This window comes from Eretmochelys imbricata, chromosome 1, assembly GCF_965152235.1.
Source record: "Eretmochelys imbricata isolate rEreImb1 chromosome 1, rEreImb1.hap1, whole genome shotgun sequence".
In the NCBI taxonomy this organism is placed as follows: domain Eukaryota; kingdom Metazoa; phylum Chordata; order Testudines; family Cheloniidae; genus Eretmochelys; species Eretmochelys imbricata.
This window is the reverse complement of record NC_135572.1, coordinates 211,527,572-211,548,895: the sequence shown is the minus strand read 5'-3', so window position 1 is coordinate 211,548,895 and position 21,324 is coordinate 211,527,572. Positions and strand designations below refer to the sequence as shown.

The 21,324-nt window shown below is 45.7% G+C and overlaps 1 protein-coding gene across 1 annotated transcript in view; it reads left to right on the top strand.

Annotated features, from left to right (window-relative positions):
- The first annotated feature begins 9,465 nt into the window (after positions 1-9,465).
- LOC144266170 (scavenger receptor cysteine-rich domain-containing protein SCART1-like) overlaps positions 9,466-21,324 on the top strand; it is an 85,231-nt gene continuing 73,372 nt past the window's right edge. The window contains 1 exon segment of the mRNA XM_077819490.1: positions 9,466-9,478. Within this exon segment, the coding sequence (XP_077675616.1) occupies positions 9,466-9,478 (13 nt within the window).

The window sequence follows — 21,324 nt, the reverse complement described above, 5'->3', positions numbered from 1 at the left end:
CCTTCGACCTTGGAAAGTCCAACAGGAGGATTTCTTCCCACTACATGCCTCTTTCGTGGCTTTAATCAACTGACTTCTTGTACAGAGGCTGATGAAAAGTCTCCTTTTTTCCAACTTTCTTTGCCCTTTCTGAGAGTCTTTGAAAACTGCTGTGGCCTTCTTACAGCAAAAAGGGTTAATTCTCTCACTGCCAGACTAGGCATGGGATCTGAGTGAAATCAGTGAGAGAATTTCCCATTGGAAAAAACTGATGGAAAACTTTTGGGTTTAACCATCAGATTTTCTGAAGGCAAACTCACATTGATTTCACTCAGATCCCCACAGTTATGTGCAAAAAGCAGAAGATGAAGGAGTTGAGTGGGAAGGATATTTTTTGGGTATAAAGACTTTGGCCTAAATTCAGTACAGGCATAAATAGATGCAACTACCAGAGCAACCAATGGAAGTGGCATTTGTGAATACCAATGGAATTTGGCCTTGTGAATGTGGAATAAAATTTCTTCTTAGAATCATAGAATATCAGGGTTGGAAGGGACCTCAGGAGGTCATCTAGTCCAACCCCCTGCTCAAAAGCAGGACCCATACCCAATTAAATCATCCCAGCCAGGGCTTTGTCAAGCCTGACCTTAAAAACTTCTAAGGAAGGAGATTCCACCACCTCCCTAGGCAACGCATTCCAGTGTTTCACCACCCTCCTAGTGAAAAAGTTTTTCCTAATATCCAACCTAAACCTCCCCCACTGCAACTTGAGACCATTACTCCTTGTCCTGTCCTCTTCCACCAGTGAGAATAGTCTAGAACCATCCTCTCTGGAACTACCTCTCAGGTAGTTGAAAGCAGCTATCAAATCCCCCCTCATTCTTCTCTTCTGCAGACTAAACAATCCCAGTTCCCTCAGCCTCTCCTCATAACGCATGTGTTCCAGACCCCTAATCATTTTTGTTGCCCTTCGCTGGACTCTCTCCAATTTATCCACATCCTTCTTGTAGTGTGGGGCCCAAAACTGGACACAGTACTCCAGATGAGGCCTCACCAATGTCGAATAGAGGGGGACGATCACGTCCCTCGATCTGCTGGCTATGCCCCTACTTATACATCCCAAAATGCCACTGGCCTTCTTGGCAAGAAGGGCACACTGCTGGCTCATATCCAGCTTCTCGTCCACTGTCACCCCTAGGTCCTTTTCTTCCACTGATCATCAGGGACACACTACCATGGAGACAAAGGCCTGTCTCTGCTCACACATGTTGTATGAAATGGGACAGTCTCTATAGCTTTAGGGTATTGAAGGATAGTGGGTGTGATTTAGTTCTTATTTTGTAACTATTCAAAAGTTCAGCACTGCATCTCCCCAAAACATCCTTTCACTGGAATCTGCTTAGTCCATGGTTGTCCCATTCTCCTTGTCTTTCAGGTCTCCATCAGCGACAGCAACGAGTGTGTACACTTGTATGTGGTACAAATCTTAACTCATGTGCTACTGGAGCCAGAACTCACCAAGTATCAGCTGACAAAAACCATAGCTGATCCACTGGAGCCATTTTGATTTGAGAGGCTTTGGATGGGCTCTTCTGTTGCTCTTTCTGCAGCTCATACTGCCAGTGCCAAGACATGAATGAAAATAAAATTAATCTGATTTTGAAATTTATGTTTGTGTTTCCATGTTGCATGTAACAGAAGGGTATATTCATTCCAGCAGTAACTGCTGATAACTTAAGATGAGCCTGTAAGGAAATGTGCTGGATCTACCCAAATACCAACGGTTCAGCACCACATTTCCCCAAAACATGCCTCCATTAGAAGCTGCTTAGTCCATGAGCTTGACTGTCCCTCTCTCCTGCTTTGATGCTTTCTACTAATACTAACCTAGAGAACTGGAAGAATTCTTCTGCCAACTCTGCCTTAAGTAAATCTTTCACAACTACCACATCTCCACTGCAATCATAAGAAAAAAGTCATCTAACTGGACACCGCACGGCGGAGAAAACCACACAATGGATCATTACATTGGTTGCTTCAGGGGAAAAAATCAACTGTGAAATCCTCAGACATGCATTACATCTACCGCAGTCTCTCTACTGCTCAGGGGATAGTCCCTAAAATCCAAGCACCAGATAGTGATCAAACCTGTAGACAAAGGGTGGCACTACTGTAGTCCCTAATTGCCATAACTGTGTCAACAAGACAAACAGATGAGTCTCTGACACCACCTACTATAAAGAGCTAAAAAACCACACCCCACACCATAAGTCAGACAGGAATTTAAAGACACTATCAAATCTTTCCCTAAACAGCTCCAAGCGCTATAATGTCATCCCCCACAAACCCTCCCCACGGAACTTCTATCTGCTTCCCAAGATACCCAAACAGGGGAACCCAGGCAGACCTATCGTATCTGGCCCTGGCACTCTCACTCAAGCAAATTCAAGATTCTCAGAAACCATCCTCAATCCGCTCACCACCTCAAGTTTCCTCCAAGACAATACCAAGTTCCTCCAGAAACTCTGCAACATTAACAACCTCCCCCAGAACACCATCCTTGCCACCATGGATGTCAACTCCCTATGCACCAGCATCCCCTCACCATGATGGCATCACTGCCTGCCTCAAATACTTACAGAATAATGTAAAGCTCTAAGAAATGTACCCAACACATATAGCCAAATTCATCCATTTTACCCTCACCCACAGCAACCTCATATTTAACAACAAACACTGTCCAAACCATGGGAATAGCCATGGGTACTACGATGGCTCCCCAATATGCCAGCGTCTTCATGGGCCACCTTGAGGAAGAAGTTCTGGAAAAATACACCATAAAACCAATGACATTTTCATCCTCTGGATGGATGATCTAAACTCCCTCACAGATTTCCACCATAACTTCAACAGCTACAACCCATCCAGGAAACTCTCTCTAGAACACTGCCACACCAGCATTAATTGCATTGTCCAGGCAGTTAGCTTCAACTATGGAACCCGAGACACAGTTATAGACGAGAAACCCTCAGATCACCACACTTATCTCCACAGATCCAGCAACCACCCAGACATACCAAGAAATCTGATCTACAGCCAGGCACTCAGATACCACAGAATATGCTCTGAAAAGAAAGTCTGGGATACACACCTAAACATTCTTAACACCCCCTCCACTAAACAAGGACACAGCACCAGAGATGTAGATCATATCATGGAAAGGGCCACCCAAATACCCAGGGAGAACCTGCTTCTTCGGATCCGATGAAGTGAGCTGTAGCTCACGAAAGCTCATCCTCAAATAAATTGGTTAGTCTGTAAGGTGCCACAAGTACTCCTTTTCTTTTTGCAAAGACAGACTAACACGGCTGTTACACAGAAAACAAAATAACTCACTGACCGCACACCCCTAGTTGTCACCAATCATCCCACCCTGGAAACCATACATGGGGTATCAAACAATTACAGCCAATAATTGATATAAATTGAAATAAATCTTTCCTGATCCCCCTTCTGGCCTTCAAACAACTGCCCCAACCTCATCATCAGAACCAAGCTGCCCCCACGCCAATACCACACCCTGCCAGAAAAACAGATGTAAAACCTGCAGACACAGCTCCACTGTTGCAATGATCAATACCACCCACAACACACCTTTTAAGACTCATAGGTCCTACACCTTCCTATCACAGCATGTGGTGTATCTCATCCAGTGCATTAAATGTGCCAACAACAATGCGGGTGAAAACAGACAATCACTATTCTCTTGAATGAACTCACACAGAAACGATAATAGACAAAGCCACGTTACCTGTAGGCGAGTTTAGGTCTCTTTCCTATCCTGGGAACAACATGCCTACAACAACACTGCCAATCTACAAGGTCAAAGTGCCTAAAGACAATTGTTGTGGGAATTGTTGCTCTAGTGTAAATTTCTCAACCTTTGTGGGGTGGAGAAAAAAATCTCACTCAATGCAGTAAATAGATTCTTTTCAATCCCCGAGCAAACACACTTGCAGCTTATGTGAATGTGCAACTTGATGCTCAGAGTGACGTCAATACACCAGTATATAAACTGCACTGAGGTATTTACGATTTCCCTGGTGCTTCCAGGGATACCAGCGCCACCGACACATTCAAATGTGCTGTCTTATATCCTAAGCAGCTGTCTATTTCAAGACCCCGAGCCCTAGATCTGGAGTCCACATCTTGGCGTGTAGCTAAAGAATGACACATAACGTACTGTGCTGGGCTCCCTCTCCCCCGTTAGGTGAGCTGCAGGTGGGTGGGGTTTGGGAGAGACACTACACTGGTGGAAGAGAATGAAATAAAGTGTCAGATTTGAGCACTGGCCCCTGTTGCCAATGGTAGGGGAGACACTGCAGTGTTAGGGCCCCAGGCCCAGATCCTCAAAGGTATTTAGGAAGCCAGTGGGAGTCAGGGGCCTGGATACCTTTGAGGATCTGGGCACTAGACACAGTTTGTTGGATTTTTAGATGATGTGGTCTTGACTCTTTCCCTTGGACACCACTGTTATTAAACAGGTCTCAGAATTGCAGGATGGGGAAAAAATGAATTGCTGGCAAAGAGAAGCATGGTTCAGCGAGCAGCTGCCACAGCTATAACCAAAAAGGGCAACATGGAGCCGGCCAGGTCACAGTCACTCCCACACTCTATTTCTATCCCAGAAGAGCAGGTTGAGGATTATTCCTGCTGCATTAATTAGAAGGGTAGCACCTTAAATTCAAAATGTACAAAATCAGTCATGGAAGCAGACTTCTCCTGTGACTCCGTATCCAAGGACGTTTACCACCATCCCTTGGTTAAATCCACAGTAGCTGATTGTCACACCATATTTCATGCATCATTTTTATAGTAATTTTTCTTGACCGCAAAACCCCAGATTTTTACAAAGCATTGCATGTGCAAGGGCGGGTAAGGAGTATGCTACCTTGTAGAAACATTGATCCTGGAATCATTTCTTCCTCTGCATCCAGAGTATTGTGAATTCCCCATCACACTTTTGACACTGATATTAACCAGTTTTACCTGAGAGTGCCTGGGGAGTACTTCCCAGAATAGAAGAGTCCTGAGGAAGTCAAGGTGGATATGTCTCAAGATACCTTTTGTGTCACAATTCCACCGAGTTCATTTGAGTCTTAGTTACTTATTTTCCAGAACCTTGACATGAGGTAAGACATGGCTTTTGCAGGAGCGGATATTAACTAACATGGCGGTTAACTAATATGGATGTTGGCGTATGTTGCTTTCTATGTCTGTTTCCAGAATTTCTCTGATTCATTTATATCTCATATTGTTTATATTATATCAGCACAATGGGGCACTTTAATACCAACTTTTCAATACATATTAACCTAACCTACAATGGAGATCAAGATACGTATACAGAAAAAGAAATATGATGGGCCACTCAAAGAACAGCCAAACAGACACCACATGCCAATTAATCTCTTCTTCCTCAATAGCTCAGCAGTGATCATTTTTTTCTGATCTCAGCTGCAGACAGAGTGCTGACATTTACACGAGACATGATTGGTGAGTAATGCTCACCAATTTCAAACATTAGTTGAAAACAGTCACGTGACAAGCGAGCCAGTCATGTACTAGAATTTGTCTTATGTAACAATATTTCCTTAGCATTGAATACTTTGTTTTACAATGCATGGAGACCAAGATCATATGAATATAATTTTTCTGCTTTAGGAATATACCCAGTATAATACACACATACACAATGTAATATATGGCCTGCATTCTTTTACTATTTTCTAAAAAAGGTATGCGGAACAGGTGACCCAGCTTCCTTGGGTTTCTGTTAGAATACAGAACATTCCTGACTTCAAAATTTGAGCCACAAATTAGTTCTGCCTTATTCTGAAATCTCATTACACCAACAAACGAAGAAGGGCTCTTCTTTTTCTTCCTTCTGTTAATCCCATCAAATGGGGTCCACTCTACAAGTCCTCTCCCTCAAAAGTGCCATCTCCTCAATCACACTACAAGCTAACATGCCTTCCTTTATGACAACATCTCACCACTTCTTGTTGGGTCAGCCCCTGTCATTTTCCCCCATCCATCTTGATCTGTTGGACTCTTACCCCTAGAGTTGTCAGGACTGGGCTGTACATGACCAAACCATCTAAGCCTCCACTCCCTCATTTTTTTGTTTATGTTACTTTGAGCATGTCTGTAACACACACATTCTCCACCTAGTCTGTCTTGCTTACGCCACTTGTCCATCTCAGCATTTGAATTTCTCCGGATCATTTGCTCGTTGTTGCCCAACACTGAGTGCCATACATTAAAAATGGAAGGACCACCGTTTTGTAGACTTTCCCTATGAATCTTATTGGTTTCTTCCTGTCACATTCTGCACCGCTTATCTCTTTCCATTAGAGCCAGGCATTTCTTATCCTAGCTCTACTATTCTCCTTCACTAACCCAGATTCGGGAACCCAGGTACTTGAAACTTTGCATTTTCAGTCCTGTCTGCCAATCTAGTTTCAGGGAGAATTCGTCAGTGTTCACATTACTGAAATTACATACCCTGCCCTGTTTTTCCTCTGCTTATTTTGAGCTCATGTTTCTCCAACACATCTCTCCATTTATCAAGATCCTCTCCTCACGGCACAGAATTTCATTTTCAAACCACATGCAGCAAGGTGCCTCCTTCTGTATGTTTCTTGTGACGGTATCTAGGACCAGGATAAACAAGGGCTCTACGCTGATCCCTTTTGCACTCCAACCTTTAATGATAGTTCATGTGTTTCAGCACCAGAAGTTCTGACTGTTGGTGTTGCACCGACATATATGGCTCCAATAAGCTGCACCAAGTTCTGCACAATCTTCCCCCTCATGCACCACCAGAGGACTTCCCCTGGAACTCAGTCAGAGGCTTTTTCCAGATCCCTGAATTTCATGTGAATACTTTTCCTCTGCCAGAACCAATTCCAAGCCCAGTTGAAGGTTGGCATCAGGTTGTGCAGCTGGTTGTAAAAATTTGCATAAATTGACACTATGAGTCCTGAAATGAATCAAGAAAATGAGGGGTATTCTAGAAACGATGCACAGTGCCCCCGCCCCAGTGTGGTAGAAAGCTGACCAGGGCTATGGTACAGCTTTGGACGTGTGCAGCTAAAGAAGCTACCCCGGAAAACTAAGATCAGACAGGCAAGTTGGAATGTCGGCACACTAACTGACTGTAGCTTGGACCCAGCAGAGACACTGAAGAGGAGGAAGGCACAGAGAGCATACATCCAGGGAACAAAACAGAAAGGGGAGAAGGCCAAAGAAATAGGCGAAGCATACAAAATGCTGTGGGGGCTCCAACTCAAGACATGGAGTAGGCGTAGCCCTTGAGAGTAAAATAAAGGAAAGAGAGGCTGACAGTAAATAGAATCAGCTTAAGGATGGTCAGGCTGGCTTTTGAATATAGCTTGCTAAACAGTTAGTACATATGCATCCCAGTCTGGCCGTGGGGAAGATGAGAGGACAAGTTTCTCGGAAATGTTAGGCACTGCTCTTCAGCAAATTCCAGGAAATAGTTATCAGCGGTCACTTAAATGGATGTGTTGGAAGAGACAGGTATGGAAATGAAGTGCTATTATTACAAATCTCAGGAATTTCTGAATCCTCCTTTGTAATCAGGGTTAAAAAATGTCCTCTCAGTCAGTAAGTTCCTTCTCCTCTCTCCAATATGCTCTGGATCTTGGCAGCACCATTTCTGCTGGATGGATACTGAAGTGAAGTTTGTTTTCCAGCAATGCTCTGTACCCTATATATCCCAGGGTTTTCTAGCCCATTAAATCCACAGTATTAAACCTCAACCTTTCCCTGCTCCTGATGAGAGCTTCACAGAGCCTCCTGCTTTCTCTCATAGTCAGCTGAATTTTCTGACTATCCAGATATTTTAGAACACCTTTCACTCCATTTCCACTGAATCCATTTCACTCTGTGCCACATCAACTCATAGCAGCTAAAGAAGCACACCCCCTTACAGCCCTTTTCCATACGGAAAATCTTTCAAACTCTTGGGAGAAAGTTTCAATGCGAGTTAGATTCCTAACTGCCATTTGTTCTTTGAAAAATCTCCTCTTGTATGGCCTTCAAAACTTACTTTTACCATCGTTGCTATTTGCTTTGGGGTCAAAGCTTTCAAAAGTGACTACGATGAAGTGAGCTGTAGCTCACGAAAGCTTATGCTAAAATAAATTGGTTAGTCTCTAAGGTGCCACAAGTACTCCTTTTCTTTTTACCTAAAGTTCGGCTCCTAACTCCATACTTAGGTACTGTCATGTTGCACCTCTGTTGCCTTTCTGGTCTCTCTGAATGCACCCCTCCCTCAGGTGTTCGGCTTCTCCTTACCTGTGTCTCAGGGGAATCTTATGATTATTCCTATTGATGTCTACACTTCAAGCTGGAGGTGCAATTCCCAACATGAAGAAACATACCCGGGCGAGCTCTGATTGAGCTAGCTTGCTACAAATATAGCATAACCTTTGTTCAACCAGTTAATGAATAAGGATACTTAGCTCTTATATAGCACTTTTAATCTGCACTTCAATGGCAGCTGGTCTGTCAGGGAGATTGCCCTTTCTTGGGGTTGTGAGGAAGATGGCCCTTACAGATAAAACAATCCAAATCAACACATACATCTTCAACAGCTAAGAGAACAGAGCGAAACTCCTGCTAAATACACCCTTCCGTAGAAATATTATCTGCTTAGAAGTGCCTATGTGGTTTGAATGCCTTACAAGGACTTTTGGTGAAGAAGCACTGTCATATCTGACGTGTCCTCTATTAGGAACTATATCATATCCTTGCAGGGGGATAGATTTGATTGCCTAGGAAGTGCTTCTTTTTCAAATGAGTATGATCCTATTTCTTTTCACTTTTTCAAGTTTGCTCCAGTGTTGTAAACCTCGATCTTTAGTTCCCTAACAATAACATGGGTTTGTTCTTTGCAAACGAGTAACATTGCCATTCTGTAACAGGGCTAGAAGAAATTCTAATTCTTATACTGCTCTATGTCGCAGTTGTACTGGTTACACTCCCTTTTCTTCTAGCTCACAACAGATTCTATGGGCATGATTCTCTAGTCACTTACATGGAATTTACGCTGGCGTAAAACCATTGATTTCAATGGAACTATGCCTGTTTTACACTAGTGTAAGTGAGAGGAGAACCAGTTCCCTTCTTTGGGATACTGAGGAGGGAGGGAACTCTAGAAAAGGAATTGATTTTTCAGACAAGATTTTTAAATGCACTTTCATTCTATTCATTGGTACAGGAAACATCGCTTTGTAGCCTATTAAAAAAAAATTTAGAGGCTTTGGAAGAGCCTCTAAAAGTAAGTCAGCTCATCGTGTTAGTCTTACTGCTCTGATAACTGGAGAGGCTCAGAGGTTTGTTCTCATGAGGAAGGCTTTTGAACACTCACAAGTGCAAGAACTCCTCATTGCCAACATGGACCTGAAAGGTAAGAAGAAATGGACTGTAAGTTCCACAGAATAAAAGCCTTCCAGGGACAGGACATTTTAGCGAGTGTGTGTTTTGGGTTGGGGGAAGGGAAGAGGGGGCCAAGGAAGGGCTGTCTTGTTGGGGCACAGATTAGGAGTCATGAGCTCACTCCCTGGCTCTTTCACACATGCATTGTGTGGTCTTGGGACAAGTCACTCAGGCACAGAAAGGTTGTTTCCCATCTGTAAAACAAGGATAATCAGATTTGTTTACCTGGCTAGGGTGGTGTTAATTTATTAATGCAGTGAGGTGCTCTAATCTAATCTGGGACCACAAACACTAAAACGCCTTCATCACAATCACATAGTTGTTGCATGGGGTCACTACAGGAAAGAGTGGCTCATTTGGGTCCAATTAAACAAACATACAGTGGGTTTTTCCATCTTCCTCTCCAGGGACACTACCAGCAAGTCACCACCTGGGAACACTTTATTCCCACTTCCTTTTGCCCCGATCCAGGGTCCCCCTTTCCAGGTCTCTTTGCCTCCGAGTGACCAGACCTCCCACAGCCTTTTGCTCAGGTCTTCACCCTGAGGGCTCCCTCTCTTCCAGCACTCCATTCCTCCAGGCCAACCTGCCCGTCACACCTACCCCTTCCCACTCAGGGGAATCCACCCTCTTGCAAAAACCCTCAATTTCTGGGCTCAACTTCCCCTGATTGGGCCAGATCTTCCCCTTTTCCTCGGGCACACTGCCTGAGGCTTTGGCTTGTCAGGGGTCCCTAGCTTCGGTCTCCTCTAACCAACAGCCTTCCTCCAAGCTCCTCACCAGCAGTTCATAGTTACTGATCTCCTTCTAACCTCAGCTCTCTGACAAGCAACTCCTGCCAGCTCTTCCTTGCTGCTTCCTGTTACACCATGTGTGTGTGTGTCTCTCTCTCTCCCTGCCATGGTCTCAAACAGTTCTCACCTGCCAATCTTGACACCCCCTCCCCGCCCCAATGATTGTGGTATGTGTAGACAGACCTCAGTTCGCTTTGAGCTAGCTAGATCAAAGCCCAACACAAGTGACAACAGTGAGGTCTCAGCAGGACAGGCTAGTTCTGCCCATGCAGACCGGTCCCATCTGGCCTTGAAGTCTCCAAGTTGAGCTGGATTGGGACTGGTGACCTATGTGAAAACCCTGGTTCAAGAGACTGGCAGACAAAAAACTGAAAATGATCTAATGACCCACTGACTGAGGAGGGGGGAGGGGTTGCTCTGACCTCATCCAAAAACTGACATGAGATTGTGACCCAAACAGAACCAGGTCCTGAGAGAGAACCTGAATTACTTTGAAGCCTACCAGGGTCCTATGTGGGAAACCGGTATTGCGTGGTAAGCATGGGTGTGAACTTTTTATTGTTTTATGATACGTTATCTCTGTAATGGTTTTGTTCTGAATAAATAATACTCTGCTGTATGAAGGCTGGATGGTCACTGACTAACTCTGTCACTGCTTTGGAGAGATCCGGACAGTAGGTGCGGAATTAAACTCAGACCAGGTCTACACTTAAAACTTAGGTCAATCTAGCTTCATCACTCAGGACAGTGCAAAATTTCATGCCCTGTGCACTGTAGTTAGGCCGACCAGACCCCGCAGTGTAGATGCAGCCAGGAAGGATTCTTCCATCCACCCAGCTCCCGCCTCTCGGAGAGGTGGATTGTCTACATAGACAGAAAACTCCATCTGTGTAGGACGTATTTACAAGACAGTGCTACAGTAGTGTAGCTGCAGCACCACAGTTGTGTAGTTGTCATGCTGTAGTGTAAACATGCCCTCAGATATGCTCAGGTGATCCCAATGAAGAGCAGGTGGAAACACCATTTTTAAATGTATGGGCGTAGCTTTTCCAGAGGATACACAATGACCTAACGTTCCTTTTCGGTGACTGACCAGTGCCTTTCCCTCTGACAAAAAGAAAATGAGTACTTGTGGCACCTTAGAGACTAACCAATTTATTTGAGCATGAGCTTTCGTGAGCTACAGCTCACTTCATCGGATGCATACTGTGGAAACTGCAGAAGACATTATATACACAGAGACCATGAAACAATACCTCCTCCCACCCCACTCTCCTGCTTTTTTTGCGAGAAACATGACAGGATGGAATTCTTGATCCGGTCCTTCCTGCATTAAAACCATGCTCGGATGCATCTGTGGTTACCAGGAAAGGTTTGTCAAAGTCTGGGGCCCTTAGCACAGGGTCAGACATGAGTGTCGCTTTAAGCTGGTTAAAGGCCTTCTGGATTCTCTTCAGTCCACTGAGCTGCATTTGGTGGTTTCTTTTTAGTCAGATCTGTCAGTGGGGCAGCAATTTGGCTATAGAGCAGTACAAATCGCTTGTAATATGCGGCGAAGCCTAAGGAGGATTGGATCTGTTTCTTTGACTTTGGGACAGGCCACTTTGGGATAGCATCCACTTTGGCCTGTAGGGGGTTGATAGTTCCTTGACCCACCTGATGTCCAAGGTAAGTCACTCTGTTTAGGCCTATCTGACACTTTTTTAGCCTTAACAGTTAACCCCGCCTCCCCTATGCGCTCAAAGACTTTCCGGAGATGCTCCAGTTGTTCTGACCATGAATCAGAAAATATGGCCACATCCTCAAGATAGTCTCCTAGCGGGATTGGGAGAATCTGCAGTTGCCTATCTACAAGTTCCTGGAAGGTGGCAAGCGCATTTCGCAGCCCGAAAGGAAGCACATTAAATTCATACAGCCCGACATGGGTGATGAAGGCTGACCTTTCCTTGGTAGATTCATCTAGCTGTACTTGGCAGTACCCCTTGGTTAAGTCTTAGGTAGAGATGAACTGGGCCCATCCCAGTTTCTCCAATAGTTCATCTGTGCATGGCATTGGATAGTTGTCTGGGTGAGTCACAGCATTTAGCTTACGGTAGTCCACGCAAAAGCGTATTTCCCCATCTGGTTTGGGAACAAGAACCACTGGAGATTCCCATGCACTGTTAGAGGAGTGGATTATACCCATCTGTAGCATGTCCTGGATCATAGAATATCAGGGTTGGAAGGGACCTCAGGAGGTCATCTAGCCCAACCCCCTGCTCAAAGGGGGACCAATCCCCAATTTTTACCCCAGATCCGTAAATGGCCCTGTCAAGGATTGAACTCTCAACCCTGGGTTTAGCAGGCCAATGCTCAAACCACTGAGCTATCCCTCCCATTCTATAGTGGTTTTGGCTTGAGGAGCCACCCGATAAGGTTGGGCTATAACTGGGAGAGCATTACCTGTGTCAATGGAGTGGTAGGCCCGTTTGGTCCATCCTGGGCACATCAGCACGATGCTAGTGCACAGTTCATAGATCTGCTGTCGCTGCGTATGTCCGAGGGTCATTGAGAGGTTCACCTCTTCCACGCCACCGTCACTTTTTCCTTCATAGTACACCTTCAGGCCACTCAGCGTCATCTCCTCCCTGGGCTGTAAACTGACAAACCTTTAATTCTCTGGAATTAAAGGGCTTTAGAGAATCAACATGGTTCACTTTAGGTTTTAGTTGTGAGGTGGGGGATGCTATGAGATAGTTAACTGCTCCCAGGTGCTCTTGGAGCATAAATGGCCCTTTCCTGGAGCCTGGAGTGCTTTCAAGTCCATGACCTGGTCCCCTACTTTGAAGGGCAACTCTCTCTGGCATGTTTATCATACAAGGCCTTTTGCTCTTCCTCAGCATCTTTTAGGTTTTCTCTAGGAAGGGCTAAAGAGTTTCAGAGGGTGTTTTGTAAATCCAGAATGTTAGTTCCTCGAGAAGGCGTAAAACCCTCCCATTGCTGCTTCACCAATGGCACTGGCCCCTTAACCTCATGGCCATACACAAGATGAACTGGTGAAAACCCTAAACTGGGATGTGGTACAGCTCTTAGGCAAAGAGCAACTGCTGCAACACTAGGTCCCAATCGTTGGAGTGCTGATTTATGAATTTATGTATCATGGCCCCCAAAGTTCCATTAAAATTTTCCACCAGGCCATTTGTTGGTGGTAAGGGGTGGCAACCAAGTGGTTCACCCCATGAGCTTCCCAAAGGCTTTTCATGGTTCTTGCCAGGAAATTAGTTCCTGAATCCATAAGGATGTCGGTGGGCCAACCTACCCTGGCAAAAATGTCTGTCAATGCCTGGCACACACTTTTAGCCCTAGTGTTGCTTAGAGCTACTGCTTCTGGACATTGGGTGGCAAAAATCCATGAAAGTCAGTCTGTACTGCTTTCCTCTGGGTGTCTTTTTCGGGAAAGGACCCAGAATATCCACAGCTACTTGCTGAAATGGAACCTCAGATTATGGGGAGTGGCTGGAGAGGGCCTTTGACCTGGTCTTGGGGTTTTCCCCACTCTTTTTGGCACATCTCACAAGACCAGACATGAGTAGAAACGTCCTTGCCCATTCCCTCCCAGTGGAAGGACTTCCCCAAACGGTCTTTGGTCCTGTGCCGGGGTCAGGACTCACCACCACTGGCGCCATCTGCTGGTTGCTCTTGGAATTAGCTCTGTCCAGTTATGGATCACCTTTTGCGCATGGTGCCCTGCCCGTCGTCTGCTCTGCTGCTTTGGGGACCCGCGTTGCTCCCCACTCAGCGGCATCCCCTTCAGGACACTGCCCTCCAGCAGTGCCCACTGCTCCAGTCTCACCCCCTTCTGGGGGTTTGGTGTTGTTAGTGGTCTATCTACACCAGCTCTAGTGGCTAACTGCAGCCTCAAAGTCTAGCCCCTTTGTCGCAGGCGCCAGCCACAGCCTGTATCAGGCCACGCTCCTCCTCAGCCAGGTGTAGTACAAGGGCGAAGGGGGGGGACCCGGGCCCACCCTCTACTCTGGGTCCTGACCCAGGGACCCTCTAGGAGCAGCCTCTCTGCCCTCCTTCTCTCCCCTTGTCAAACTATTGTCCTTGGGCCGCTTCCCCGTCAGCCCTGTACACCTGCTCAGCCCTTTGTAGCAAGGCCTGCAGCCTTGGCCAGAGCTCCCCAGCTCCTTCTGCCCTTCTCCAGCACTGCTCTGTCCAAGATGCTCCCTTTCCGCTCAAGAGCCAGTCCTCCTCTCTTGCCAGTCAGGGAGAGACTGCCCTGCTCTTTGCTAGGCATCCTTTATATAGGACCTTTGCCGGCCCTGATTGGCTGCCTCTCCCCCTGCCCAGGCCTTCTCTGATTGGCTGCGGGTCTGCGCAGCCTCTCTGGCCTGGTTCAGCCCTTCTTCTCAGGGGGGTCAGGCACCACCGCACCACAGGTCCTGTTGACACCCCAGCATGGCCACTAGGATGATTGTGGGCTAAGCTCAAGAGCTTTACCCAATACTTAGTTGGAACTACCAGCTGTCTCTGAGGATGCCAGTCTTCCTGGTGCCCACCAGAAAGAGTTTCCTTGTATAAAAGTCCTCTTTCTACCACAAACCAGGATCGATTAGAAGAGCTGAGAGGCGGTGGGTTGCTCCATGCTGCTCTCCAAGCTCCCTGGAGGCTTTCATCTGCTTCCTGCTCATCCTGGAATGTTCCCTGGATGCTGGAGACATCAGTTCCTCACTGGATTGTGGACCTGGGCTTGGTCCCTCTGGAAGTGATGCAGGGGATGGGGCTGTTTCCATTGACTGTGAACCGCTCTCCGCTGGTGCACTATGTTGTGTTTCAGGCTCTGGCTGAGCCTCTTGCGCAGGTTTAGCTGCTGCTGCCAGTGCAGGCTCGGTGGCGCTTGGTGGCACCCTCTGGTGTTTGGAGTTGCAGGTGGGGTTGCAAGTGCTGTACTCAGTGCTGGCAGTGGTTCTGGTGCTGGTTGCTCTGCCAGTACCAGTTCTGGGACTGGCTCTGGCTGTATCTCTACGACTGGATCCACTATTGCTGTTGCAGACGTAGGCATGGGTTCCGGTTCCACCACCTCAGTCTGGGGCTCTGGTAACACAGACTGGGCCCTTGTAGAAGGCTTTGGAACAGAGCTAGGTCTGAAGGCTTGCTTAGCCTGCCTGCAGGTGACCATTTCCACCCTCTTGGCTAGCTCCATATGATTGGCCAAATCTTCTCGCAGCAGCATGGGAATGGGATAATCATCATAGACTGAAAAAGTCCACATTCCTGAGCAGCCATTGTACTGGACAGGCAACTTGGCTGTAGGCAAGTCAAAAGAGTTTCACTTGAAAGGTTGAATCATCACTTGGACCTCTGGGTTGATGAATTTGGGGTCCACTAAGGATTGGTGGATAGCTGACACCTGTGCTCCAGTGTCCCTCCATGTGATAACCTTCTTCCTGTCCATGCTCACAGTTTCCCTTTGCTCTGAAGGTATCTGGGAGTCATCTGGGCCTGAGGACCTTTGGTGTGGCCCCGGTTCAATGAACTGTAATCTGTTGGGTTCTTGGGACAGCTTGCCTTTACATGCCCCAGCTCATTACATTAAAAACATCGCCCAGCTGGCTGGTCACTGGGGCAAGGTGGGTTGCTGGAGAACGGTGTGGTGGGACAATAAGGTGTCTGGGGTTTTCCTTGGGGTGTAGGTTGGGCCTTGGGCTGCGGCTGGTGGTATGGTGTGGTCTCGGGGTGTCCCTTCTGGTATCCGCCCAAACTGTGACCAGGGTTGTTCCTCTCTGCTACTTCCATCTGCTTTGTTCCGATTTGCCCCACCTCTCTGACGGTCTGGGACTGCTCGTATTGATCAGCATAAGAAGCAAAACTTTCTGCTGAGTCCATTTTCTTATCCCATAAACACTGTTTTAGATCATCATTGGTCATAGTCAGGAACTGCTCCTGTACAACCAAATCACACATTCCTTCAGCGCTAGTTACAGCCCTTCCTTTGACCCATTTATCTAACAGATCCTTCATCTGGTTTACATAAGCCACATTACTTAGTCCAGCCCCTCTCTTAAAGGCTCTAAATTTTACACTGTAAGTTTCAGGTGTAATTTGAAATTGTTTCAAAACCAAATCCTTAAATTTAAACCATAGTCAGAAGCATCCTCCATAGGCATCTTGTTGAATATGTCCACAGCTCTTCCAGTCAATTTTGCTACCAATGTGGTCATCTTGTGATCTTCAGGAATTACATGGAGGATGCACAGTCTCTCAAAGGTGATGAAATATTCAGCAATATCACTGGATTCATCATACTGTGGACATAGTCACTCCTATTTGTGGATTTTTGGGGAAGTGAAGCCAGCTGCTGAAGGGTTCAATCTTTTTAACTCCATAACAGCCAGTTCATGCTTCTGGGCCGAAATCTGGGCCTGTATTTGTCAGGGTTCCTTCCCCACTCTGAACTCTGGGGTACAGATGTGGGGACCCGCATGAAAGACCCCCTAAGCTTATTTTTACCAGCTTAGGTTAAAAACTTTCCCAAGGCACAAATTTTGCCTTGTCCTTGAACAGTGTGCTGCCACCACCAAGTGATTTACACAAAGAACCAGGGAAAGAACCACTTGGAGTCCTATTCCCCAAAGCCCTACACCCCCTTTCCTGGGGAAGGCTTGAGAATAATATCCTCATCAACTGGTACAAGTGAACACAGACCCAAACCCTTGGATCTTAAGAACAATGAAAAATCAATCAGGTTCTTAAAAGAATTTTATTTAAAGAAAAGATAAAAGAATCACTGTAAAATCAGGATGGTAAATACTTTACAGGGTAATCAGATTCAAAATGACAGGTTTCAGAGTAGCAGCCATGTTAATCTGTATTCGCAAAAAGAAAAGGAGTACTTGTGGCACCTTAGAGACTAACCAATTTATTTGAGCATGAGCTTTCGTGAGCATCAGATGAAGTGAGCTGTAGCTCACGAAAGCTCATGCTCAAATAAATTGGTTAGTCTCTAAGGTGCCACAAGTACTCCTTTTCTTTTTTCAGATTCAAAATGCAGAGGATTCCCCTCTAGGCAAATCTTTAAAGTTAAAAAAAAAAAAGGGGGGGGGATAAACCTCCCTCTAGCAAAGGGAAAATTCACAAGTTGAAAGCAAAAGGTAATCTAACGCGCCTTGCCTTATTTACTTACTCTTTTTGTAATATCAGAGACTTGTACAGGATGGTTTATAGGAGAAGGAGTTTTTTGACCTGATGCTTCTCTGCTTTCTCCAGAGAACACACCAACAAAGCCTTCCACCCCGCCCAAGATTTGAAAGTATCTTCTTTCCCCATTGGTCCTTCTGGTCAGGTGCCGACTAGGTTAATTGAACTGATTGAACTAACCCCTTACACATAAGAGATTCTGTATCTCTGGCCAGTAGGGCTTTTATATTACTGCAAACATAAAAGGTTGTTACCCTTCCCTTTATATTTATGACAATAGAGGATTACACTTTTTTATCAGGGACAAGGCAACTGCTGTTCCCCCCTCAACACACACAAGTACACAGCCCCAAGGTCCACCCATCACTTCTCCTTCCCAAAACAATTAAGCAAACATTCAAGCCATCTTGTATAGATAAACTACCCTAAGCATACATTCAAACTGGTTTTTATACATAAGGCACGCACACACATTCATCCTCAGTGTTCAGCATTATTTTATATCACACACACACACACACAGACACAGAGCCTAACTTACCATGTATAAGTACTTTCATGGGGAACAAATATTTGATAATGGGCTCTTCGGTTTAGCAGAGAAAGGGATAAGATGATCCAATGGCTGGAAGTTGAAGCTAGACAAATTCAGACTGGAAATATGGGGTAAATTTTTAACAATGAGAGTAATTTACCATTGCAACAAAGGTTGTGGTGGATTCTCCATCACTGGCACTTTCCAAACCAAGACTGGAAATCTGTCTAAAAGCTCTGCTGTAGAAATCATTTTGGGGGAGTTCTATAGCCTGGTGTTACACAGGAAGTCAGACTAGATTATCTCAGTGGTCCCGTCTGACCTAGGAATCTATGAATTTAAAGGAAATCTAACCATGTAAACTTGGTTAATACACTAAATGCAGGCCTACTTTAAACTATTTTAAGCAAAAAGAGCTGATAAAAGTTTTACTTCTTTTTTCACAAACCTTTTTGTTAAGGTGTGACGTTAATAATATGAACAGTGACTGTATAGAACATTGTTGCAGCCAAGGTCCTATAGAGGCACCAAATCTTGTACAAAGAAGGTCCAGTAAGGTGTCTCTGAAAAAGTTATGATTGGCTGGTTATAATTATGCTATCTTAGGGTGACCAGACGTTCCAATAAAATCGGGACTGTCCCGACTTTTAGTTCTTTGTCCCGTGCATCGGTCGGGACGCCATTTGTCCCGATATTGTGGCTTTGGCTTTTTTTTTTTTTTGCTTCAGCAACTCGGGCTCTGGATTTTTTTTTTTTTTTGCTTCCTCCATGTGTCCCGATATTTTGTCCATTTCATCTGGTCACCCTATGCTATCTGTATGTAGGTATCATTTTTGTATTTAGAGTTATGGGTATTGTCTGTATACTGTCTGTATTTCAAACTGTTGCTATGCTTCTGCGTGAAACCCCAGACAATTTGGCGTCAGCACTGCCTAGCCTGCTTGATGGCCCATTGAGGACCATCAGCTACACAACTGACTGTTAAGAGAAGGCAGATACACTTTGTGACTCAGAAAGGCATGCACGGACATGCCTATGGACAAAACTCTAAGGTTTTTCCATGCCATGAGCTGGATAGCTTGTCTTTGGAACAAAGAAAGCAGAGGCCACATGGCAAGAGAATATAAAAGGCTGCTGCATCTCCTCCATCTGATCCTCAATCCTGCTTCTGACCTCTGGAGGAACCTTGCTACAAACTGAAGCTCTGAACAAAGGACTGAATGACCCATCCAAGCTGTGGATGTACTCCAGAGACTTGATTTGAACCTGCAGTTTATTCCATCACTGCTACAAGCCTGAACCAAGAACTTTGCCATTACTGTATGCAATTGATTCCATTTAACCAATTTTAGCTCTCATCTATATTTCTTTCTTTTTATGAATAAACCTTTAGATTTTAGATTCTGAAGGACTGGCAACAGCATGATTTGTAGGTAAGATCTGATTTGTGTATTGACCTGGGTCTTGGTCCTTTAGCATCAAGAGAACCTTTTTGTCTTTTACCGGGGTATTGGTTTTCATAACCATTCATCCCCATAACGAGTGGCACTGCTGGGGATACTGGGAAACTGGAGTGTCTAAGGGAATTGCTTGTGTGTCTTGTGGTTAGCCAGTGGGGTGAGACCAAAGTCCTCTCTGTTTGGCTGGTTTGGTTTGCCTTAATTGTAAAGGAACTCCAGCTTTGGGCTGTAACTGCCCTGCTCTAAGCAGTTTGTCCTGAATGGGTACTCTCAGTTGTGTCCCAACAAAGGCAGCATCGTTATATAAGGTAACGCTGTAACACTTTCAGAATTTAAGGTATGAACTGTATATTAAGTAATAAATAAAATAAAAACAGCAGTGGACTATTAGGGAAACCTCTATTTTAGTATTTGTAAGGCAATAGATACAAAGAAAATGTTCTTAAAATCCAGTGTGCCTTCAGTGTACATATACTGGGACAAAACTGCAAGATTGGTCGCTTCTGACTGCGATGAAATACACTATACTATAACTACAATGCTTGTCGTTAATCCTGAGTGATATTTTATAGACATACATCAAAACTAACAACAACTTTTGTTTGTTAGTACCCGAGACTCATTTCTCGCCCTAAAAGAACAGCAGCAATGAGCCATGATGAAACCTAAAGGAATGCCATGTGGGGAAAGGGCAGGCAAAGCCATTGTCTGGATTGCATAGCCACACTGGTGCAAAACTTCAAGCCCAAATTTGAGTGAGTAGCGTTGTGATCTTTGCACAGGCTCGAAACATCACTCAAATTTGCAGCAACTATGAAAAGGTTTAGTGTTAAAATTTGCGATTTCCCCAACAAAATCATAGCCTCAGCTGTGTGTTGGAGCTTTATAGCAGTATTTCAAAAGTATTGGATTCTCCTTAAACTTTCAACCTAAGGGGAAGGAAATTTTCTGTTCCATTAATTTCAGTTCATCTGCAATTGCTTTGTGATTGGGGAAGCCCAGAATTCTGTGGTCGCTGGACCCAGTCAACGGGCGACCAGTGTCCTTTGCTCTGATACAGCTTAACTCAGAACAGAAAAATGGCAGTTTTTGTTAGGGATTGTGAGGCAAATCCATGGCCAAACCAGGGCTGCTGGATCAGCTCCTGCCCCCTCCCCCCACAGTTTCTCATACACTTGGACATGAGGAACTATCTCAGCTGCACATACTTCCCCTTCCCACACAGCCTACAGTGACTCAGGCCTCAGCAGCAGCCTATCCCTGAGCGGATCCTGGGTCAGATGCCCCCTCAGGCTCAGCTGTTTCCCCAACCCCACCAGAGCTGCAGGCCAGTCTGTGCAACAACCTGGCTGGGAACACTCCTTCTGCTTTGCAGTGTAACATATTCTCTCGCCCCCCTCACCCCCCAGCCTGCTTTTGTTCCAGCTCCTGATCCTGCCCCAGACTTGCCCAAGCCCTGTTCCAGCCTTGTTCTTGCCCCTCTCTGACCTTGCTCCAGCCCTGTTACTGACCCGCTCCAGCCTTGCCTTCTCCTCCTGACCCCACTGAACCCTGGTCTCCAACCGCTCAGCATCAACCACTGGCCTGTATGTGGCTTCTGACTACCATACTGATTTTGTCTTGTCTACGAACTCTGATCTCAATTCTGACCCCAGCCAGTCCCCAGATCTCGGTTCCAGCTCTCCACTCAGCCCAGTCCCCATCCTACGTCTGGCTTCATCCTCTGGTCCAACCACTAGGCCTGACTACCGGGAAGCAGCTCCTGACAGTTTGTACAGACTCCACTGAACTGGGCCCCAGGGCCTTGATGGAGCAGCTGGGTGCTGCGACCCCAGAGACAGCATCCCTA